Genomic DNA, 26356 nt, shown 5'->3' with positions numbered 1-26356 from the left:
TAATCGGATTCTTTAGATAATCAAGGCTGGACATTTTGTTTCAAGGCCTCTCTTATACAGAATTCAGGCTCTTGAAGTTTAGAACTCACGAATTCCTATTTTATAGTAACATCTAAACTAAGAGACCAGTACAGAGTTTTCTAGTCTCTAGATAAAAATAAGAATGGAATCAACTGGAGGAAAGACTATACGATTGACTAAACATTTCATAATAATTAAAGACACAAATATGTTCATTTCAAGAGAAAGGCAAACAACAGGAAATAAAATGTTACCCATTTTATTTGATATAAAAGCAGAGAAATGACCTAACATCCTCACCCCAATGAAACATGACTGCACAGCTCCCTGGAGGTAGCCATGTACTAAGGCTTAGTGGTAAGCAGAAAGAATTTTTCACCCATCAAAGAAAGATAATGGTACAAAAAATTAAAAGGAGGATCAAAATAGAAATAAAAACATTCTGACAACATGTTTCCCTAACATAAAGGTTTAACAGACAATACTTTTCAGTTACTATTCAAAACTACCTAGTTTAAATTGGCACTCCTGGATTCTTCAATAAATTTGATTTATGTCTCTATATAAGAATGATGACCCAGGGCCAGTGAGATGGCTCAGGAGATATAGGGGCTGCCTCTAAGATTTGGTGACCTGAGTTTGATCCCCAGGACCCACAAAATGGAAGGAGTGAATTAAGGCCCACAGCTGTCCTCTGATCTCCAGATACCAGATATGGTACATGTATAATATCACATATAATAATCAAACAAATGTAACTAATAATGATGATCTGTTAATACATGACCATCTAATTATAAAATGTCAAAGTTCAAGACTGTAGTTATAGGAAGGATAAAGAGAATTTGGCTAAAATATGAAATCTGAAAACATCTTTTAACCAAAGAACCCCCTGTGTCTTTGGAGTCTGTGGTCATTTTTTATTCATAGAAGATACAAATAATGGACAGAATTAATTCAGTAGAGACCACTAACTTGTTAGACATTTGATATTTAATTTTCTCTGTGGCAGCATACATGAATAGAGAAATTTATATCATCATTCAGAGTGTTGCTATGAATTCTGAGAAGCCAGATTTATGACGATATGCCAAAAAGTGGAAGCTGTTAAAATAATAAAAGAAAAACCAACAAAAGAAATCATCTCTGATAAAAATGTATTCTTACTCAAACATACCATTTTGTTTGGGGGTGAGGGTGGCAGCTGGGAATTAAAGCAAAGACTACCACTGAGCCACATCCCCAGTCTATATTCTTTCTCCTAACAGAAGTTTCTGTCCTCATCAAGAGTATTAAAATCTTGCAGGGAAATACATAGGCAAAGATACTGATAAACGATCTGGTAGAGTTTTAGCAGCTAATAATCAGAGATTAAAAACTTAAAAGTGCAGGAAAGAGTGGACAGATGGCTCAGAGGTTAAGAGTACTTGTTGTTCTTGAAGAACCCTAGTTTGATTCTCAGCACCCAAATGGTGGTTTACACTATCGATAATTCCAGCTCTAGGGGATCTAATGCCCTTACCTCCATAGACACCAGACCTGTGTACATGGTACACATACATACTTGTAGGCAAAACTCTCATAGATACAAAATACATTAATTCTAAAACATGAAGATACATATATTAGAAGATAGAAAACTGACAAAGCCTTTTGCTATATTTTTATTGAGCTAATTATGTAACTTTACTGTAAAAACTGACTGTCCTGCTTAAAAGATAATACCCATTTCTGCTAAAAACTAAATTAGCACACAATTGCTATAATAATAGAAATTGTATTTACTATAAAATAAACTTATTTTCAGAATTTCAGTTTTAATTTTTCCAGTTAAATTAACAACATACCCTTTCATTTACTATGAAAATTTGGGTCTTTTAAACAATAATCAGTTATTCAGGGATAATAAAGATATTATGCATAAAAGTTGTGTACCTAAAATATATTTTAAATACAATAATAATATGTTTTATTTACATTTAAAATCAAATACATTTTTATTTAAATTAAGTTAAAAATAAACTATTTCACACAAATTTTTGGATCCACATCATGTTAACAGGACAGTAGGATGTTATTATAATCTTTTAAAGCTATGAAAAGATGGTATATATTCTCATATACTCCCTGCATATCATCAGCTAGAGAATATTTAGGAACACTGATATGAATGTCAGTCAGACCAAGTACAATTTCCATTTCAGCTTAAGTTTATCAATGCTTTTATAGAATTATTTCATTTATTTTCACAAAGATTTGGACATGCATAATTTAGAATAATCACTACTATAATATGAATTTTTATAACAACTAATAAAAAGAATGTTTGAGAGCTACTAGACAATGAGAACAATATCAGAATACTTTTATGTTTTATTATAATACACTGGTTGAAATTTAGATAATAAAACAGATTTTATCGTATTACAATTTACATAGGAGTTCAATAGGCAACCTCATCTATGTGAAACTATTATGCACAATTCATACTGTAAAAGAGTTGCTCACCAGACATGAACCATTATTTTCTATTAAGAGTACTCTTGACAGAGGAACAGGGTAAAGACATAGGACACTAGATAACAGGGTTTTAAGCAAGCTTAGTCTACATAAGACCCTGTGCCAAAAAAAGTTTTTTGAAGATCTGGTGGCCGTTATTAGTTTCTAGCTTGCCAATGTGACCTTAAAGGTGAATACAGAGTCAGAAGTCTCCATACACATGCAAGAGTGCTGCTTTGATTTTCTGTTGCAATCACTGTTTTTAGATCACCATTTGTCTCTGGACCACCTGTCATTATCTAAAGTCACTGTTCAAAGAGCTGATTTCCAATGGTCTCACAGTAGGTTACCCAGGGGCAACTGCTTCCATAGATCAAAGGCACATAGGCACATGGTTTTAAGTACACTGTCTCCCAGAATAAGCTAAAAAGCATTTCCCAGCGCCTTCCTTTAAGACTGTCTTCAGCGACTGTCCTCAGAACAGCTGCTCAGGACCTTAGGTAATCTGCAAGTGCCCCACATAAGTAGTTTGGTTACATCAAATGTTATGGGAGCTATCCTAGAAGCCTTTGGTTTATAAGCCTTCTGTTGTTTTATGCTAAGTATCTGAGGTTAGAGGGATGAGACTGTTCATAAATATAGAAGCTGGCACCTTAAAGTGCTTAGGAAATGTGCATTAATGAAGCCAGGCTATGTTGTCTATCTTCAGGCTTCAAATTAGATACAGAGGCTGATGCTGATACCTTTTTTACCTATTTTTCATATGGTAGCTTGCAACTCAATGCAACATTGGAGTATTTTTTAAGATTTTACTAAACCCATGAAAGTAGAAAATAGAGTACCTCATTAACACCAGAATTTGTAAGATTTGCTTCATTATAGTGTATATATGGAAACTGGGTTAGGATTTAGAAAGTCTTTTTACTGAGGTCTCTACTGCTGCCTAAATCTCAAAAGCCATGTAGACTTTCATTATTTATTAGTCTTTCTTTGTCATTGGTTAAGTAAGAGTTAACAGCTAAGGTTGTTTGAAACTTTCTTCCCTAAAGAAGTAATTTCAGACGGGAATCTAAATTTTAGACTAGAACAAGAAAGTAGGCTTCAGACATGAAAATTACCTTGGGCTAGGATAGGGAAGTAGACTCAGATACTTTGGTCATCCTGATAAGTCTTTAGAAACAGTGATCACGGGAGTGTTCACGTAATTGGGTTTAATGCCTTGCTTTTTCTTTGACTATTTGTGTTTACTGTCTTTCTTGTTCCTTGACTATTTGCATCTATTGTATTGCTAGACTCTCAACATGGAACTGACGTTAATACATGCATGTAATCAAAATGGCATAAAAGCATAAAGGAAGAGAGGGTATAGGATAGGGAGTTCTAGGGAGAGGAAATGGGGAAAGGGGATGACATCTGTACTGTAAATAAATAAAATACCCAATAAAAAAAGAAACTTTCTTCCCTAGCAGAGAATTTTCGTGCTCCATTTGAAACAGTCTAAAAGTGTGATGAAGACCCCCCCAATATGGTATTTCTTATTGAAAATCTTATTTTCTCAATAAATGCTTCTAAATATGAAACTGTCCCCTCTCCATCCTGCCTCCAATGTATCCTTGTATTACTTGCTGTGACTAAGGGCTGGAGAACTCCCTGACCAAATGTTGTATCTCTCACAACATCACTCACTACTTATGGGAACTACAGAAGCATTTGCTTTTAATCAGCTCTTCCATTGTCATCTGTGCAGAAACATGTAGTTAAGAAAACTTCTATCTGGCCTTTGGAGCAAAAACTCTACCCTTGACTGTAAATTAAAATAGGTGTTCTAATAGCATGAGATTGGAAATATTTCAAAGTAAATTAGCATGGTAATAAACAAGTTGTGTTCTCTTCCCAAGGTTATAATTTTAAAATCACAGGGCTACAGGTCTAACAACTAAAACCTACCTCTCACACATTTTACTCATTAAAAAAATACAGGAGTAAAAATGTATATATACCTTCACTGTCCTTGAATTTCTTGATTGCCACAATTTCATGTGTTTCCTGCAAAGGAAAAAGAGGCAGAGGGAAAATCATTCTCCATTCCCAACTAGGAATCCCAATTCTCTGTGGGCAGAGGAGCTAAGACACATATCATCATCTCCATCCACCCACTACTTTGTTTCACAATCCCCTCTTACCACCCTAGAGGCATTGCTAAGGAAGGTTAAGAAAGGAGGTGGCAAGGGGGCAAAGAACAGACACTGATATACTATGCATGAAACATAAATCTTCACTATCAATGTCTTCAAAAGTACTGGACATAAAAGAAATAAAGAATACATCCAAAAATATTCATATAACTCTTAACAGTTTGGTATATTTTTTCAGTATTTTTTATCAACTTAAAATCATAATATTGAATACCATATATATATTTGTGTATATCACGTCCCATTATATAAGTAAGATTTATACCTGATTATAGAAAGCTGCTTAAAGCTCCATTTGTAATAAATGGTTATTTAAATAGTCTGTGAACCAACATACTCCAAAAGCATCTTCATTTCCAGAGCAAATACTATAGTGGCATAGATGGTTCAAAGGCTACAAATGCTGAACGTTCCTAATACACACAACCAAGCTGGCATACCCAAATACACACCTTTCACAGCTTCCTTCAGCAGTATATACTATCTAGTCCACAAGCAATGCCAAAACAAATATCATTACTTAAAAGAATATTTTAAAACTAAATATTAGTAGGCAAGTTTTTTTCATTAATTACATTTGTTTATTTATTGTGGGGTTGAGGATGCTTGCCACAATGCATGTGTCAGAGGTCAGAAACAATTTATGAGAGTTGATTCTCTATTTCTATTGTGGAGGTTCCAAGAACCAAATCTAGGTTGTTAGGTTTTCTATTACCTGGCAAATAAAATGAACTCAACCAGGGCTATTTTTTTAATACTGCTTCATGGGTAAAAACTTGTTGCCAAACTGAACTACTTAAGGTTATTATTGTAGAGTATGCACAATCAAATCTGATATAACTAACCTTTGTAATTATGGCCATCATTTTTGTGCCCCAAGTCCTTACTTGAACATGGTTATTTCTTCATATTTTGCATTTTGATATTTTAATTATTTCATTCCTAAATCTTTATTCAACCATAATTTACTTTAGTAAATGACAAAGTGAGAGACTCCAGGTTTAATATAATTTCCAAATGCTGAACCAATTTTCCCAATCCCCTTTAGTGATGACTTGTAACTGTTATATCTTAACATCCTTACAGACAAATTCTAGATTTATGTTCAGAGCTTTCTTGTCACCTATAGCCTGGTGCAGGCTACTGACCTACCTGCTCTTTTTTTTTTTTTTTTTTTTTTGGTTTTTTCGAGACAGGGTTTCTCTGTGTAGCCCTGGCTGTCCTGGAACTCACTCTGTAGACCAGGCTAGCCTCAAACTCTCGAACTCTCAAACTCTTGAATTCTCAAACTCTCAAACTCAGAAATCCACCTGCCTCTGCCTCCCAAGTGCTGGGATTAAAGGCGAGCGCTACCACCGCCCAGCTTGACCTACCTGCTCTTATGACAGATCCACTTTAAATGAATGGTACCTTAAGCTTTTACATTAATCTGGAGTTCTAGATACTGGTTTGCTTGTCACTTGACTGGATAAAACTAAGAATATGTTTTGGTTGTTAAACCTAACCTATAACTATATACATATGGGCTATTATGTCAACTATATTTACATAGCCAATTGCTTCACCATTTAGTAAAAGTCCTTTTTTCCAATGGTTTTCATATATCTGAATGCTTGATGTATATTATGTTTTATTCCATCATAAATGGATCTCTGAATTGTTTTCTGAGGTAGTGCTCCTTTTTTCCATCACATGAACACCCTCAGCTGAGTAGTCAGTGGGCAGGCACAAAATTTTTGGAATGGCTTGAGGTGCAGCTGTGTGGTAAAAAGCATGTTTAGCATGTGTGAGGCTAAAAAGAAAAATGCAAGAAAGAGGGAAAGAGAGAAAGGAAGGAGGGAGGGAAAGAGGGAGGGAGATAAACTAATCTGAGGAGAAGAAAACTTGCATTCACATATTTTCTGTATGCTTAAGAAAAACTGTGTAAAGTACCATTCACATCATCAACACTAGAAACCCATATTCTTATTAAGAATGAAATGCTTTGCAAGAAATTCATATAGTAGCTGTTTTTTTCAAGAGAAAAAAAGTAAAGGCTTTAAAGAAGGCTTGTTCATGCTCAGGAGATAGCTAAGTTGGTAAAGTGCTTTGTTATGCAAAAATGAGGTCCTGTGTTGGATCCTCAGAATCCATATCAAAAGGTGTAGGGCATGAGTTTGTAAGCTCAGCTCTGGGGAGGTAGAGACAGGCATATCCTTGAGGCTCAGTGACTGGCCTAGCCTACTTGATGAGCTCCATGCCAGTAAGAGAGACCCTGTCTAAAAGAAACAAGGTGGTACACACACACACACACACACACACACACACACAGACGCAGAGATCACCCACACATGTGCATCTCCAATATCATCCCCAAAAGACCTGCTGCTTTCTTTTTCTTTTTTTTTTTTTAATTTTTTTATTGGATGTTTTATTTACATTTCATATGTTGTCCCCTTACCCCATCCCCCACCCACCCAGGAACCCCCAATCCCCTCACACCTCCTCCTTCTTCTTTGTGGATGTAACCTCTATCTACCCCCCCACTCCCCCCTCCCCACCCTCAAAACTCCCACCCCCTGGGGCGTCCAGCCTTCATGAGGTCAAGGATCTCATCTTCCACCTGTGCCCAGCAGGGCCCTCCACTCTTATATATTCAGCTAAGGCCCTGGATCCCTCCATAAGTGCTCCCAGGCTGGTGGTTTAGACCCTGGGAGCTGTGGTTGGTTGGTATTGTACCTGCTGCTTTCTAACATACATTATAGTGATAACATAGAAGGCTCTAAACAGAGGAAAGAATGCTGTGGTGGTCTCTGGGTTTTAGAAAAATGTCTAAGTTCAATTTGGTTTTTGTTCCAAAGTGAATAACTTTTTTTTTAACATCTAGATTCTCTTAGGTCATATCTTTTCCTTGAAATAAGAAAAAATAAAATAAAATCATCTGCCTATATTCTAGAAAAAATCCATGTTTGTATTTTGAACTAATAAGTGCAAATTATTGATGTTCAGGAGGTTTTTCTAATAGCCTTAAACATTGTATCTACTCAAAAATTTCTAGTAATATTCACTATAAATCTCATATTTTTTCAAGAGTACCTTCCATAACTGCTTAATCTGTTTTGTTCCGTATTACAGCACCAACCCCTAGTGTATCAGGTAGACTGTTAATATTTAGTGACCATTCAATGAGTGAACTATTCATAGGCAGTGCTATCGATTTTGCTCTTTATTGGTTCCACTTTAGTTTTTTTTTCATCCTTCTTTATCTCGATAAAGTCCTGAATTTGTTGCCTGTTCAGTTTGTTCTGCTCTATACATGGCAAATCTCCACCGTTTCCTTCCAGGAGATATCACAGATGTCTTGATTTCATTTGCTTGGTACATAAAAGTTATTTTCAAGGCTGGCTGTTGCTTCAAAATCTCAAGGCAATATTTTATCTGGACTCCTCTCTTTGTAGTCGTCCTCTGCCCACAGCCCATTTTTAACTTCATACTTATTACCAAGATGGAAAGAAAGTCAACAAGATTAGCACCTGGTAGTAAATGGGGTAGATGGATTTTTCAGCCACCTGAAGTTCAAATAAAGATTGAGGTACTCAGAGCCTACTTTCAATCGAACACCCTTGTCCTCACTGGGCTTGGTTAGTTTGACCTTGGACTATGTGGGAAATGTTCTCTGTACAAGAAGCCAAATGAGTACATGTCATTTGCTCTTTCCTGTACTGGCTGGAGAGCACGTTACCTTGGTATTGGTAGCTCCCATACTTCTCTGTGGATACTCTATGTCTCTTCCAAGCTTTCGCTATTTCTTGCCTTACTTTATGTATTTGGAGCACATTAGTCTCTGAAATGATCTGGAAATATGGATGTTAAGTGAGCTAGTGGGAAATGGAGGACTCCAATTCCTTGGTGCCTGCCAGCCACTTTACACATGGCTGCAAGTCTTTCCCTGCTCCCTTTGGCTATTTTTGCCTCAGCTGGTTTCACAGAGTGTAATAAATAACATGATATTCAAGGGTGCTTTTTAATCTACTCTTGCTAATGAAATTCTCCCTAGAGTTTGTCACCAATCTTTAAATTTCTTTTTAATTCACGGAACTATTAAAAGTTTCTGTTTTTCTGTTTAAATATCTTCACAGGTACTTAATGGCGAGGCAGGAGGTGACATGCCAAATACTATTACGAGTTCTACCATTTTCCTGGGATACTATCCATAATATAGGTGCGGGCAAAGAAGAAACTACATGAAAATAACAGAAGAACTTGTCCTTTAAATTCAGTTTATTCCCCAAAGTATGCCATTGCCCCCACAATGTCTGCAACAGAATGTCACCAGCTGCAGTTAGCAAGATAGACATCATCTGTTTCTTGCTTCAGTGTCCTGCTTTATTTTTAAAATGAAGCAGTTCAAAGCAGACATTTTAACCAGCAAAATGAGAATGAGATAAAATATATCGACAATTCATTAATGGTCATTACAGATGCCATCCTTCACTCTATCTCATCCTTCATCTTACCTCCAAATTGGATTCAAGACTACTTTGGAATACACAAAAGAAGGATGAGATAACTTTTGGATAGAGGTTTCTGGATTTTACCATCTATTTATTGAAGCATTCAACATTTCCTAGAATAAGGCTTTTCTTTTTTCAGTGAAAGGAAAAAAGATTAAGCAGGCTATGGTGCCACAGGCTTGTAATTTCAGCATGTAGAACATAGAGGCAGGAGGTGAGAGTTTGGAGACCAACCTGGTTCACATGAGGCACTGTCTCAAAAAAGAAAAAGGGGAGGTAATGGGAGAAGCCAACTGAAAATGTGTGTTATGAGTAGTACCTAACAGGAGAAGATCTGGAAGGCTTATAGTTATTCTTGCATCAAGTTCTCAACTCCGTTACAAACAAGCAAGCCTCTAAGTATATTGGACAGAGACTACAGATTCATTCCTATTGCTGAGTGCTTAAAGCTTCTAAGTCATTTTGCTTTCTATGCTAAAATATGCAGAATGCAGTGGGAAACAAGAGGAAAAAGAAACCACTGTTTCTATCTCAGTCTTCTAGTCACAGAATAAGCTATTTCAAAGGTTATACTCAATAATTAATTTTCTAATTATTCTCCGAGGATGCCCTTCCTTAGGAGAAACACTTTTCTTCATCTACATAAAGGATACAACTTGATAACCAAAGTATTTTAAGTCGTTCCACATTTTATATGCAAAGATCTCAAACAGCCAGTGTTCACACATTCACATGCCCCCTCAGTAGAAACAAAATTTTAGTCACAGACAAACTTTATTGGCCAGTATGGGATCCAAAAAGGCAAACTTACTTTATTTTCATGTTTAAGGCAGAATCTCATGTAGCCAAGGCTAGCCTTAAACTTCTCTCATTATCCATCCTGCCTTCACTTCTCAAATTATGGGATTATAGGCATGTGCCACAATACAAGTCAACATAAGCTTTATTCTAGGTTACCATTTTAAAATAATTTTTATATCAAGTCTCATACTAAGTACTTCCCATGGGTTATTTCATGCAATCCTCAAATCACTACTCTAAGGATCCTGTACTGCACACTTTAGAGATGAGGATGCTGAAGAGAATGGGAAAATGGATGCAATGCATGAAGAGATCATGCAGAAATCCTTAACTATGTGTGCTAACCTAAAGCAGCGAGTTAAGGATGCTGAGTTGCCTAGTACAAAAGAATAAGCTAAAAGCACCACAAACAGATAGCTAAGAGATAGGAGAACTGAGATTTCAAACCCAAATTGATTCTGGGCAAGCATGGTAGTGTGATGTGGCCTTTTCAAGCAATAAATGGACATATATTATAAGAAAGGGTAAGTTCTAACATGTACGCATGTGTGTGAGTGTGCATGGGCAACTCCCCCTCTGCCACCCCCTACAGACCATACCTACTACCTACCAAGGAAGGTTTATTATTTCTATTCCTTGTTTTTCTGAAATGCATCTTAGTATCATCAAGTATTTCTAGATAGTTTTCTAATCATAGTTGTTATTATCTATATTAAAGAATGTTTTTATTAAAGTAAATACGTAACTATCTCAATATTTCTATCATTATTCTTTTATTTTTATGAACACCTTCAAAAATAACTTAGACTGAAATTACTTCTACATTATGAATAAAATTATAAAATGAAAGCAAGCTGAAGGATGAGATATATTTCATAGTAAGTAGAATATATATGTAATACCTTTTCCATAGAAATATAAAATATTATGCATTATAGACAACGATAAATGCTAGAGTATGTGACCTACATTGGATTACTTGAAAACTACCATAGTTTGTCTGTACTAAAAGCTAGAGTTATCTCTAAATTTAAATATGTGATACCAAATCAGGAAGGAAACAATCGAACGTAGTCAGGAAGAAGACATCTCGATCTGTCAATTAACAAATGCCTGCTGGGTCTGTGCCATGGGTAAAGGTTTCTGCTGCTGTGCTTGACATGAGGGAGTCAATGAAGCTGGCTCCTGTACACAGAAGTCTATCAGATGCTGTTTAACGATGCATGATAGTAAGTTGAAAATGCACGACAAAAGTTTAAAAATGCAACCAGATATTGTATGATATACCACAGGAGCTCAAAACAGGTTAGTCATGCAAATGTACAGAAAAAAATGTACACTCCGTTCAGACTCAGCAGCAGAACATATCTTGTCTTTTTTTCTTTTTTTTCTTTTCGTTGTATCCTTGCCTTTTGAAATGCAAAACATCACAAACTTAGCTTCATTCATTCCCAACTACCCCTTTCCAGAGGTAATTAAAAGTATTGTTTATCATTTATTTAGGGTGAAGGGGAGGTGCTGCTGAGTGTATGGAGGTCAGAAGACAGCTTGCAGGAGTCCAGTTTTTCCTTCCACCATATGAGTCCTGGTAGTGGACTCAGGTTTTCATGCTTAGAAGCAAGTGCCTTTACCCACTAAGCCATACCACTGGCCCTCTCCAGAGGTAACCTCTATCCTGGAGTTAGAATGCATCATTCCCATTACAGATATTTTTTCTACAATTGTCTATAACTGGTACACATTTGGGAGGGGGAAACTTTTTTCTTCCTTTAAAAAATGTCAATGTGTACCTGAGGCAGAAGCAGAAACCTTATAAAAGGTCCAGTTCAGTTAAATGTACTCCCTTCCCAAGACAACTGAGACTACTTTTAGGTGTCATATAGGTGAAGAGACACACAGCTGTTGCCATATGTCCTACAGTGCACAGGGTAGTCCCTACCACACAAGAGTATCTAGCATCAAATGCCAATACGTTGCTACTCATTTTAAACATTCATTTTATGATGGTTTATTCATAACTGTTGCTTATTTATTTTAAATAATTTATGGTATTCACTTGTAGATATTATCCCTTAAAAAAACAAAGAAAGAAAGAAAGAAAGAAAGAAACAAACAAACAAAAAAACCCAAACTGGTCACCTAGCAGGTGTGATGGCACACCCTTTTAATCCTAGTCCTTGGGAGGCAGAAGAAGGTGAATCACTGTGAGTTCCAGGCCAGCCTGGTCTACACAGTGGGGCCCATGACAGTCAAATCTACATAGTGAGACCAGGTCTCAAAACAAGAACAATGACAATAACAACAACAACCCCACAAAAAACAACCAAACAAACAATCAAACAACAACAGCAACAAGAAAACTATCCTACTTTTTAAGCAGGTCACTTTTTAAGGACTTGCCTGTTACCTGAAGGTGTGAAATCATCTGATTTCAGGCAAAGTTCTCCTATCAAATTGAATATATTTCAATGTTTAAATTTTTATTTTACTTTTCAATGTTTTTAATTGAAAGGGAACTACATCTCTTCCTCTTCCACTCCCTCCAGCCATTCCCTCAGAATCCCTATGTCATCCCACTCTCAAGTTAATAGTCTCCTTTTCTTTAGTTACATACACATATCTATGTATATGTGCGTATAAATATATACAAACAAAGCCTGCTGGGTCCTGTGTGCGCACACACACACATGCGATTTCAAAGCTGACCATCCTTCACTGGACATCCAATAAGTCTTCATCTGTGGGACTGGCTAATTCTCCTTTTCCCACCAGTCAATAGTTGCCTGGAGTTCTTTGTTTGGGGATAGGACTCGGTGAAATTTTAATTGCAAATGCAAAAGTTAAAAGATCAATTATCAAAAAAGTATTAAAACTACTAATCATGGCATTAAAATATCTGTACTCATTTTAACAAAATAATGGTTACTTTTACAATGACTCCAGTAAAATGTTATATGATAAAATATACCAAAAGTGAAGCTGGAAGGCTCAGTGGGTAAGAACTCTTCCAGAGGACTAGATCACCTACAGAAGTGACTCCCAGTGACCTATAACACTAGTTCCAGGGGACTCAAGGCCTTCCTCTGGCCTCCATGGGCACTGCAGACATGTGGGGCATATACACAAACTTGGAACATGTATAATACTCAAGTGCACAGATACACATAATGGAAACACAGACATATATCAAAACCTATTAAAACCTATTATTTACTTTTCTGTTAAAAATTCAGCGATACTTTCCATTTGGCCAAATCAATTTAGCTAAGAACCATCATTTATACCAAAAGCCAAGAAAATTGCTAGTAAAGGCTCATGTTGTTGAAACGGTACCACAACAAGCATTGGTATAAACTTAGAACTGCACTCAGTTTGAATTTACTCCTATCTAAGTGTAATTTCAGGAAAATCTTAATATTTAGTAAGGAATATAAGGCAAATTCTATGTATTTACTACTTCATATTCAGATTTTAAAATGAGCAGTATCATGAAAACATTAATACTTTATTAACAACATGTAACCAAAATAGATATGAAGAATGTTTTCTGTTTTTCTTTTGCTTTTTGTTTGGTTTGTTTTTCTTTTCTTTGTGACCCCTGCAGGCAAAGTCTCACATAGTTTAGGCTGCCCTCAAATATACTATGTACCTGAGGATGACTTTGTACCTCTGATCTTCCTGCCTTTATCTTCAAAGTGCATGGATCATTGCTATGTACCATTAGCCTAAGTTTCAAGCAGTGATTTGAGGGTATATGTTATACATACATGCTCCTGTGGGTGAATATATGTGTGCTTGTTGGTGTGCAAGCATGATAACTGACATCAGCATTAGATAATGGGTGTCTATCCTCAATCAGATTCTACCTCCAAAAAACAAAATTAAAAAAAATGGAGTGTTTTGCCCACATATATATAAGTAGAGTACATGTGTTCAGTGCCTATAGACAACACAAGAAGGTATCAGATCCCCCAGAACTGGAGTCATACACAGTTGTAAGCCATCATGTGAGTGCTAATAACTCAACTGTCCTCTGTAGAGCAAGTGCTGTTACCTATGTAGCCATCTTTCTAGTTCCCACCTTAATTTTTTTTTTTAGACAGGGTCTGTTAGAGAGCTTGAAACTCATCAATTTGGCTAGGCTGACTGGCCAACATGCTTCAGGGATACAACTGTCTCTGCTTCCTAAAACCTACCCTCAGTGCTGAGGTTATAGGCACAGTCATTAAGTCTTTCATTTTTATGTAGGTGCTGAGGATCCAAACTCAGGTTTTCATGACTGTATGGCAGGTACCATATCAACTTACCAATTATATCATCTCTACATCCCCACACTCAAGTTCTTTTTAAAAATGTGGTACAAGTAATGGAACCCAGAGCTTTGTGCATTCTAAGCAAGTACTCTACCAATTGAACCACACATCTAGCTGAGGAATGGCATTTTAAAGTGGCACTTCCTATGAAGAAAACTGTCTTCAAGCCAAGTCAGTGATAAGTCCTATATAACAAATTCTTATTTTTTTCTTTAGTTCCATAAAACATAGAATACCTTCATCCTCCAGTAAGCCAGATATGCCCTCTGTGGATATTTAATTGAGACATAAAATGGGAGTATAAAAGTATAATTTATTCAGACAGAATGTCTAATCATTCTCTATGTTCCTCTACTAAACCTGGGCCTGTTCCCAATTCTCAATCTCAGTAAATGGTAGCCAGAAATTTAGGATCCCTTTTCCAATCTCCTACATATGCACCTCCAAATATATCTAGATTATCATCAAGTGACATCGGCTCATATCATCTGAATCTTTCAAAATATATATGAATTCTTTCATCACGGGTCAAGCCTTTAGTACCCCCACTCCAGTATGTTTGGCCCCAGCCAATAGGATCTCCTTTGGAAACAGAAACCCAATTTAATGACCCCCTAAAATGTTCCCCAATCTCCACCGACTTAAAAACTATCTCACAGCCCCACACTAGGTGGTTGGCAAGACCACTGGGTGATCAGAACACAGGACAACCCTCTGCTCTCCTCCTCTCTCCAGGTCTCATGTGTTTTCCAAGCTGCAGCCATTTCTTGACTCACTCTCCTGCTACAGGGCTATTCATCTTGCCCCCCCACCCAACTCAAATTCCCATGCATGGTTCACAGCTTCTAGAAAGATATAGCCCATATGAAAAGTTCACTAGGGTTATAATACACCATCAAGCTCTGATTTGTTGCTAGAGCAAACTTGTAAGATAAATAACTGCATAACCACTCTACCCAGACAGTCAGCAAAAAAGGCAACCAGTGAAGGACTGCAAATATTTATCTGTACTAAGTCTACTGAAAACCCATGTCATCCTTCTTATTGGGCCGTAATTACTAGTTTAACAAAAAAAAGGACTTTCTTGCATTAATTTAAATAAGAAAAACAAAAGAGCTATGTCTTGGTACACAAGGAAAAGCAAATTAACAAAGCAAGGACACTAAACTTGTTTTTTTCCAGGTTGTTTTCCCATTTCTTTTTCTTTTGGGTGATGAGCATCAAACCAGTATTTGAACATACCAAATACTTTTTCTACCACTGAGTTATATCCCATTCCCATTTCTGGGTTTCTATATTTTATTTTATTTTATTTTATTTTATTTTATTTTATTTTATTTTATTTTTGTTTTTTTCGAGACAGGGTTTCTCTGTGTGTAGCCCTGGCTGTCCTGGAACTCACTCTGTAGACCAGGCTAGCCTCGAACTCTTGAACTCAGAGATCCACCTGCCTCTGCCTCCCAAGTGCTGGGATTAAAGGCGTGTGCCACCACCGCCCGGCCTATATTTTATTTTTTAAAGACACAGTTTTCCCAGGAGGTGGGGTGATAAGCTCAGTGGTTAAAAGCATTTGATTGCTCTTCCAGAGGTTCTGAGTTCAATTCCCAGTAACCACACAGCGAATCACAACAGAGAACTCAAGTTACATAAAGTACATCAAAAAAATGTTGTGGCTTAAATAGGAATGACCTCCTAGATAGACTCATGTATTTAGATGCTTGGCACATAGGGAGTAGTACTATTAAGAGGTGTGACCTTCTTGAAGTAGGTGTGGTCTTGTTGGAGGAGGTGTATAGAGGTGGGCTTCAGCTAGGTGTGGCAATCTTACCCTGCTGACTGTGGATCAAGATGTAGAACTCTGAGCTCTTTCTCCAGTATCATGTCTACCTGCACGATGCCATCTGTCCCATGATGATGATAATGGACTAAACCTTTGAAACTGTAAGCCAACTCCAATAAAATATTTTCCTTTATAAGAGCTGCCACAGGCATGGTGTCTCTTCAAAGCAATAAAACCCAAACTAAGATAGAACTTGGTATCAGCATAGTTGGGTATTGATGTGAGAGACTTGGCCATGTTTTTGGAAAGACCTTGGAAGGACTTTGGAACTTTGGGATAGAAAAACCACTGAGTGTTAAGAGCTCAGTGGGATATTCTTTAGAAGCATGGAAGATGAGAAAGCTGAGGGTGGTGCAGAATGAAGATGGAGACCTGGTTTGAGGAGTTTCAGAGGGAAGTTTAAAGACTCTATCAGGGTTCTTTTCTGTTTTGAACTAAGATTTGGTGGTTCTAGTTAGCTGGTGCTGAAGAATCAAGCTGTGATTAACAAGATACCAGAACTACTAGCATGAAACCTTTGCTTTGTTGGGATACTGTGGGCAGCTGGAGCTAAGAATTTAGCAGTGATTAAGAAGAGAACAGCATCATGTAGTGAAATATTCTGGGAAGTGTTTCCAGTGGCTGCCATGGTTCTACCTCCTACTGGCACCCAGACTTGGTAATATGTAACAGTTACCCAAGTGGTACTGGTTTTGAAGGCATGAAGGGGTCATAGAAAGCAGCTGAGGTTGAGCAGTTTAAGAGGCCAGGAGAGGTCACTGGTGAAGATGTAGGACTGAAGAGGTCATGTAGAAAAGTTAAGGTTTGGTACCAGGAAGAGAACCTATAAGACTGTATTAGTGAAAGAGCAGCCCAATTACAGCAAGAGACCCCAGCAGTTTTGGAGGTGCCAGTACCATGGGATGACTGCCAAGAACAGCAACAGTGGAGCCAGCTGGAGTCTAGAAAACAAGCTGTGTGTGCTGCAGAGGGCAGAGCTGGAAAAGTGATCCAAGCCCTTTGGAGAAGTCCAGAGATCGTGACTAGATCCCAGACATTGCATGACTGGGGTTTTGTTTTGATTTGATTTGATTTGTTTGTGACTGTGCCCTGATTTTCCCTCTTACAGTAAGAAAGTAGTTGGTCTATTCTACTGGAGCCCACAATTGAGAGGTTGGAATTTTAAAATGACTTTGGATTTTAAAAGAAATTGGCCATTTTAAATGGAAGGATAGTGAAAATATCATCCTGAATAAGGTAACCAAGACCCAAAAGGACATGCATGGTATGTACTCACTTATAAGTAGATATTAGCTATAAAGTACAGGATAACCATGCTACAATCCACAGACCCAAAGAAGCTAAGTAATAAGGAGAGCTCAAGGGAGGATTTATGACTTTCAGTTAGAAGGGGAAATAAAATACATTGGGGGTGGAGGTGGATGGAGGGAGGGAACTGGGGGGAAAAGAGGGAAATAGGGATGGGAATCAGGTATGAGTAGAGGGGGCAGGGAGGAGAACAGAAATCGGTGGGACTAGCCAGAGACCCAGGAGAGGGGAGGCTCCTGGGAGTCAATGAATTAGCCCTAGCTGACACTACTAGTAGGTGTGTGTGTGTGTGTGTGTGTGTGTGTGTGTAGAATGAAGTGGTCACCTCCTGTAACTAGACAGGACTTCCAGTGGAGGGACGGAGGGGCATCAACCCACCTACAAAACCTTTCAACCCCAAATCTGTCCTTTCTACAAGATGTACAGGGATAAAGATGGAGCAGAGATGGAGGGAACAGCCAACCAGTGACTGGCCCAACTTGAGACCCATCCCATGTGAGAGAACCAACCCCTGACACTATTAATAATACTCGATTATGCTTGCAGACAGAAGTCTAGAATAACTGCCCTCTGAGAGGCTCCACCCAGCAGCAGATCAAAGCAGATGCAGACACCAACAGCCAAACATCAGGTTGAGGGCAGGGAGTTGTGTGGAAGAATGGAGAATAGGATTGAGGAATCTGAAGGGGATAGGAACTCCACAGGAAGACCTACGGAGTTAACTAACCTGGGTCCATGGGGGCTCTCAGAGACTGAACCACCAACCAAAGAGCATGTAATGGCTGGATGTAGGTACCCTACACATGTGAAGCAGATGTGCAGCTTGATCTTCATGTGGGTTCCCTAACAATTGGAGCAAGGGCTGTCTCTGACTGTGTTGCATGCCATTGGATCCCCTTCCCCTAGCTGGACTGCTTGGTAAGAAAACCTCAGATGGAGAGAATGTGCTTAGTTCTGATGCAATTTGATGTCCTAGGGTGGGTGGTACCCAAGGGGGTGGGGCTTCCACTTCTCTAAGAAGAAGAGGAGGGGATAATGGGGGAAGGATCTGTGAGGCGAGACTGGTAGGAGAGGGGGCTGTGACCAGGATGTGAAGTGAATTAATAGGAAAAATTAATAGGAAAAATAAAGGGACTGAAATTTTAACATGTTTGAATTTGTAAAGACTGCGGGACTTTTAAAGTTATTTATGCTTTTAATGTAAGATATTTGGGATGAATAAGAAAGACAGTGATCTATGAGTCAAGTTGACAAAGGGTCAATTGTACTGGCTGGTTTTGAAACAATCTAGAGTCATCATAGAGAAAGGAGTCTCAGTTGAGGAAATGCCTCCATGAGATCCAGCTATAAGACATTTTATCAATTAAGGTGATCAATGGGTGAGGGACCAGCCCATGGTGGGTGGTACCATCCCTGGGCTGCTGGTCCTGGGTTCTATAAGAAAGCAGGGTGAGCAAGCCAGGGGAAGTAAGCCCATAAGCAGCAGCATCCTCCATGGCCTCTGCATCAGCTCCTGCCTCCAGGTTCCTGTCCTGTCTGAGTTCCTATTTTGTCCTGACTTTCTTCAATGATGAAGAGCAATGTGGAACTGTAAGCCAAATAAACCTTTTCCTCTCCAACTTGCTTTTTGGTCAAGGTGTTTTGTTGCAGCAACAGAAACCGTGACTAAAACAATAAATACATCAAAAAAAAAAACCGAAAGAAAGAAAAGGACACAGTATTCCCTAGGAAACACAGTTGAACAGATTTGTTCTTCTGGCCTTTAGAATATTTACAAAAATGACAATTCAAAGAGACATAAGATCCCTCATCTCTGGCCCTGGCCCTCACCAGGAATTTAAATTAGCTCTTAAAGTGCAGGAAAAAATGATACTGCCTCAGTAAATGCCTGCCCTGACCCCTGGAAGGTCTTCCAAAAGCACTGCAAAACTGAGGTTGCTTTCCTCTGCTAATATTGCTTTCATAACAGGGCTGTGAAATGGCTGAATATGCTAGGTTGTGTGTGTGTGTGTGTGTGTGTGTGTGTGTGTGTGTGTATGATGTGCTTCTCTCTTTGAAACAATTACATGGTTCTTTTTGGGCTAGTGAGCTGGCTAAGTAAACATGCTTGCTATACAAGCCTAGTGACTGGTGTTCAATCCTCAGTATGTATGTAAAGGTGAAACTAGAGAACCGACTCCACAAAGCGGTTCTTCTCACCTCTTATACACTCCCACACAAATAAAAAAATTAAGAATATTTTTAAGGACATGGTTTCACCATGTAGATGTCCTATGGGTGTCCTGGAATTCACTCTGTAGACCAGGCTATCATGGAACTCACATAGATCAGCTCACCTCTGCCTCCAAAGTGTTGGGATTAAAGGTATGCATTACCATGCCCAGATTAAAATAATTTTTTAAAAGGTTTTCTTCCACAGTCACTTGTGTTCTAGTCTGTGGTAAAGTTGTGCAATTTGCTTTAGTCCAGTGAAAATGACAACCTTCTAACTACTGCTATCGCATATTTGTGCCATCTGAGACATTCCTAGTATCAGAACAGTCATAAGATTGCTAGTAGCTAACAGTTATGGAGCTTCTGTAGTATGGCCCCAAGTCCTTAGGGCAGTGGGTGTCTCAGAGTACTTAGAATGAAGTTGAACTATTTTTATTTCTATAATAAAAAGCAAAGTTTCTGAGAAAGCTGAAGGTTGGTATTTCAGTGCCAAAAATATAAGAATGAAGCACATAAAAGTCTTGGAGAAACTAATTGAAAGATGCACACAAAGTCCACATACCAAAGTAAGCTACTGTGAGCACTATCAGTATATGCCAGTGTTTACTGTTATAGCGGGTCAGTATCAACCTGACCAGACATTGGTTGACAATATCAAAAGATGATGCAAGGAGATATGTTTACAGGTAAACAGTGTGCTGAAAATAGGCTCATCTTTTTGTGTACAAGGAAGTTGGCATGCCTTTTGTTGTTGTTTTCATGGGCTAGAGAACTCTACCTATAGCCCTACTGTGTTATAGGTCACTTTTATACTTTTGTATACACACACACACATCACACTTCAGTAAAGTAGATTTAAGATGAGTCACTTAAGGTTGGAGAGAGATGCAGCTCATTGCTAGAGTGCTTCCCCAGCATATCCAAGGCCCTAGGTTCAATCTTTAGTACCATTTAAAAAACAACTTTTAAAAAGAATTTACCTCACAGTTACAGATTAATACAAACTTACTAAATTATGGTTATACAGAGAAGGTAATTAATAAAATGTCCAAAAACTGAAATCTAGTTATCAAGATAAAAAATAAGATGCCCAAACAAGTTTCCCTAATCCCTCTCACACAGCAAAGAGCATCTCTTTAAATAGAAAGGAAGAGAGACAAGTTAGGTGTGGTAGCCTGGCATCCCAGCTAGTCAGGAGGCCGAGGAAGAAGGATGACAGTTGAGGTGAGCATGACATAAGACCTTATCTTCTGAGAAAAGGATGGTGATGCAGAGAACCAAATGTCCTTTCCAAACAGTCTAGTTCTATAGTCAAAGACTATGTGTAAAATGAGATGTTTGATTTGCATACTGTCCACATCTTTATACACATTTATACAGATGTCCTCAAGAGGCCTCATATATAGCAAATTCAGACTTCGAAGTCAGCAAATGAATGAAAATTTCAGAGATTATGCAGTAGTGATGCCTGTCAGGATGTTCTTCAGTTAAGTGGTATTAACTGACTCTGCCTGCACTGCAGTTACTGTGCAAATTGTGTGACTATTTTGTTGCACCCTTATTTTATAACAATAAGGACATAATGAGAAAACGAAAGTTCCACTTGTATTGATCAAATAATTAAAAATCAAGAATGGCATTAATTAAGCATGCCAAATGCAGGCAATCTACAACTTCAATCAGACAATCACCAGGCTTATGAGACATTCAACTCTGATGGGAGAATACAAAATTTAAAATTAAATGCAGACTATATCTCATCAAAGATTACCTTGCTGTGGCAGCAACAGTAACTTACAACACACTAACTCTAAGTTGTACTGAAAAAAAGTAGTTTTCCAATTGTCTGCTACAATCCAAGTTGGCTTTTTAATATACTCACTTCACCTTGAACTTGCATGATGTTCTTGTCCTTCCTAGTTTATAGACTCTTTCAGAGAAATGTTCAGATTTTTCAGATCTTTCTCCCTGCTTCTGCCAAGACAGGGGCTGCATTATACGGACTAGGTGAGGTAGAAAGAAGCTCACTGTAGTAAGGCAGGGGTTCTCTGGTCTCTAAGAAGGTTCTTTCTGGGCTTGAACCCCTGGTGCCTCTGTTAAGTCCCAAGAAATATAAATCAACTCTGGAGAGTTCTCTTAGCTCAGAGCATGGCAGTTTGGTCCAACTGATTAAGTGCCCTCTTGGCTTCCTGGTGCTAAAGACATCTCGACTGAAATCTCATTTACAACTCCCCTTGGTCACTGACTGCTATACTTTTATCAGCTTCTCCCTCAACATGATGTCCCCATTGATACTTCTACTGGCTGTCAACCCAGCTACCTAAGATAAATGTCCTTTTGAGATCCTTAGAAATTGCTCACAAGCTAAAGGAGGACCAGGAGGCCTCTATGCACTTAACCACACAGACTTTTTTTTTCTGCTGTTGCTGCTCCTGTAATGAGGTAAACTTGGAGAGAACATCTTTCAATAATGGAATGAGAAATAAGCTTCCTTCACTTTTGGCAATAACTTCAACACATCCATTTTTCTGAAGTGGGAATGTTGGAAATGTCAGCACATAATTACCTACTCTAACTTGCCCTCTTCTTTCTACATTGCTTTATCATTTGAAATGACAATCTTTCATTTCTCCTTTAATTCTCAAAGAAAATTCTCCTAGAAAGTAGCATCCTTGCTTCTCAGCCCCAGCTCTCTCACTCTCCTGGGGGTATGATAAAAAGCAAAGGTAAGGAGAAAAATTCTGGTATAGTGGCTGCAGATATAGCAGCAGGTATTTCAAAATTATTATCCCTATTAAATTTGAAAAATTTTAGGTACACTGATAGAACAACAACTAAAGTCATCTTAAAATTTTGGACAAATGATCAATATTTTTAAAAAATACATGCTCCTTGGGGCTGGAGAGATGAATCAGTGGTTAAAAGCTCATATTCCTCTTGCAAAAGGCCCAAGGTCCATTCGAAAGTGCTCCAGGGGATTTGCTGCTTCCTCCTGACCTGTGTGGCCATGTACTATACTTACATAGACAGATAGATACCCATATGCATGACTTAAAATAATAACAATAAATCATAAAATTAAAATGGTTCAGACAAAGAGAAAACATTGTTTCTCTGTTAAATAGTGAGAATAGCTTTGTACAGATTCCTTTATAAGGGGTACTAACTGTCTAACTTTCTTGTGATAGTTCCTCTGTGCATTGTGTAGATAACACTGATCTCTTAATGTTTGCAATTATGTGTGGGTAAACAATGTATAAAGAGCTAGCAATAACATAGGTAGCTACCATGGAATAAGTGGCTCACAGTTTCTAAGAGAAAACTAAGAACAAATATATCCAGGGGTACCCACACATTCACACCTTCTGCTGAAGTTAGAGACAAAAAACTAAAATGGTTGCAAATTAATGTCTGTTTTGTAATTGTTCATCAACACCCTGATAAATCCTGTGTGTATGGTGTGTGTGATGTATTCATTCTGGATTTTGGGAAATATACTATTCTAGGTTTATATTCTATAAAAATAATATGAATACTGAACTGTCTTAAATAAGGTCAACACATCAATGGTTATTTTTCCCCAATTCTTTGGAAATATAGGTGACTTGGGAGGTCACAGGCTCTAGGTGGGAAGGTATTGTTATTGTTCCACAAAAAACAGGATGCAGCCATGAAATTACCCTCTAAAGAATTATATTTATACCCATATAACAGTGTTGCCATCAACACTGGCCAGAGAAGCTCCATTCACAATGGGCGTGGTAATTGCAAAGACTTAGAAGTGGTCAATATAATGAGAAGTAAGCAATCACAAGGCTGACAAAGGAGTCGGCCATAAGTGACATCAACAATAGTCACTCCAAGGGCTCAAGGAATGTGGCAAGAAGAGGGCAGAAATTAAAGAGCCAAAGAAAGGGGTGGGATGAGGTGAAAGCCATCTTTGGAGCATGACAATGCAGCTACACTCATCATCTCACGACAGTTGTATTTACCTGTGCAAGACTGGGCCTGTCAACATCCTGCTACTGGGAGCAAACACATGGGGCCTAGAAGAGGACCTAAAGGCAGATAATGGTAGCTGGTGGGGAACAGGGGATCAAGAAGACTCACCTCTACTTAAGTCTCCAGGGGAGGGAGAGACATTTTCTTTGATGGTACAATCACTAGTAAAGAGCTCATGCTCTTATAAATAGCCCTTTACCCGGGATCTTATAAGAAACCCTAAGAACATACAGTGGGTCAAAAAGAAAACAAAAACAGAAAGATGACGAGCTGGGAAGGGGATCAACTGGGAACTGAAGGGGAACAAGAGAGGATAATGGGAAGGTGAATGATAAAAATCTATATGCATATGAAAATGTCATTAGGAAGCCCATTCCTTTCCTTCCTTTTTATTGGTTTTCTCACATAATATATCCTGATCATGGCTTCTCCTCCCTCTACTCCTCTCAGTTCCTCCCCACCTCCCTCCCACCCAGATCTTTCTGTCTCTCATTAGAAGTCAAACATACTCTTAGGAGATAACAAGAAAACATAATAAAATAAAATAAGATAAAACAAAGATTATCACATTAAAGTAGGACAGGACAAACCAACAGAAGAAGAACCCAAGAGAAGGCACAAGAATCAGAGACCCACTCATTCACACACTCAGGAATTCCCACAAAGACACTAAACTGGAAGCCTCATGATATATGCAGAGGACCTGGTGTGGATCTGTGCAGGGCCTGTTGCATATATGTGCCTCAGTATCTGTGAGTTCATATGAGCTTTGAGTTCATATGAAGGACTTGTTCCTCTGGCGTCCTCCATCCCCTCTATCTCTTAAACTCTTTCTGCCTCCCCTTTCATAGGGTTTCCTGAGCCCTAAGAAAGGGATAGATGGAGACATCCCATTTAAGCCTGAGTGTTTCAAGGTCTCTCACTCTATGTATGATGTCTGACTGTGGGTCTCTCTATATCTTCCCATCTGCTGAAGGAGGAATCTTCTCTGATGATGAAGCCCAGATGCAAATTAAAAAATGTAAGTATGCTTAATGAAACTCCCAAGTTCAAAAGAAACAGGCTTATTCTTCAGGGTCTGGTCCTCAGGTACATAAGTGCCATTGATACTGTTGAGATTAGACAGATTGTGAGGTATAGCAAGAGAAATGTGGAAAGTTATTCTGGAACTCTGCAGTGCATTTCTCTAAGGGCAGTGTGACCCTGTGCTAGGATAGATGTGCTTACACACAACAAGCACACATGATCACAAAATGGGTTAACGCAAATCTGATTAATGTACAAAGCCACTGATCTTCACCACAGCTGTGTACACACGAAAGTTATAATTAACATTAGCAATTTTTTCTTTTCCTAAAGCTTTTCAGGGGAGTTGAGAGGTTATTCAGTGGTTAAGAATACTTGCTGCTCTTGCAGAAGACCTGGGTTAGATTCCTAGTGGCTCACTTCCAGGTCCAGACCCCATGTTCTCTTCTGATCTCCTCAGGTCCCTTCTGCTCTTCTCAGGCACCCCAACACCATTAAAATAAAATAAAATAAAATAAAATAAAATAAAATAAAATAAAATAAGGCGATGTTAACAGCTTATGGGAAAAACAAGGCAGGACAACTCCAGGGTATCTGTGCAGGGAAGGAATTTCAAGGAAGTAACACATTTTCACTTTACTTAAATGATATTAAGTCAGCTAGTTCATTTCTCTTTCTCCCTCCTTTGGGGAGCATTTGCAGGGCCTTCTAGCTTGTTCTGTGACTCCTCTTTTCATGGTCCATAGTATTCTATCTACAGCTCTGGCAAAGAATTTCCCTATGACTGACCATGTGGCCTCACTTCCCAAGCAAGATAACAATTAACATTGGTAAGAAAAGGGGCCTTATTTTGACTCTGTACTTCAATACCTAGCAGAAAGGCCTTCCAAAAGGATGAGATAGACCAGTTGAACAGGCTAGTTTTGTTGTTTTTGTTTTGCAGCTTTGAAACAGGGCCCCACTGTGTAGTTCAGGATAGCCTTCACTTTGTGGCAATCATCCTGCCTCAGCCTCCCAAGTTTGCAGGTGGAGCCACTGTGACTGACCAGTACACATACTTTCAGTACCTCTGATGAAATTGTCAGTAATCATGAAGAAATGAGACAAAGAACATCCTGGACAAGGAAATAAGGTAAGATTTAATTGCAACTAAAAACACTACAAAAAGTAAAGACTTGAAATACATCTTTGTTAAAAGGGTCAAGTATATAAGCTTCAAAACCAATGACTTCTTTTTGTTCATTCTCTGACAGTTTGAACTCGAGGACACAGAACAAACTGCACTCCTCCATTGCTGTGGGCCCTTTCTTTCTATCTAGTAAGCTTTCTATAGATGCTGAGCATAGCTTTCAGCCCTTTGTCCTAAATCCACAGCAAAATGGCTGCTTAATGAATTAATCTGAAGTTTTACAGTGTATCCTTTTGGTTTGTCTTTAACTAGGACAAAGACTCTCCTTACATCAAAAAAATTATACTCAAATACCACGGATAATGAAGCCACACAAATTTGAAAAATATCTGCTTTACAAACATCACAGTTCGCTAAGTGCTTCAAGAAATTTAAGAGAAAATTGAGAAATTTTGGAAAACTGTAAATTAACAGATGATTATAGGAGAAATTATATTATTATTTAACAAAAGAGC

At 38.2% G+C, this 26356-nt stretch overlaps 1 protein-coding gene across 1 annotated transcript in view; it reads right to left on the bottom strand.

Annotated features, from left to right (window-relative positions):
- Cdkl5 (cyclin dependent kinase like 5) overlaps positions 1-26356 on the bottom strand; it is a 223177-nt gene that overhangs the window by 104561 nt on the left and 92260 nt on the right. The window contains exon 4 of the mRNA XM_028772684.1: positions 4521-4566. Within this exon, the coding sequence (XP_028628517.1) occupies positions 4521-4566 (46 nt within the window). The remainder of the gene's footprint in view (positions 1-4520; positions 4567-26356) is intronic.

This window comes from Grammomys surdaster, unplaced genomic scaffold, assembly GCF_004785775.1.
Source record: "Grammomys surdaster isolate TR1022 unplaced genomic scaffold, NIH_TR_1.0 217, whole genome shotgun sequence".
Taxonomy (NCBI): Eukaryota; Metazoa; Chordata; class Mammalia; order Rodentia; family Muridae; genus Grammomys; species Grammomys surdaster.
The sequence above is the reverse complement of the archived record's forward strand: the minus strand, read 5'-3'. Positions and strand labels throughout refer to the sequence as shown.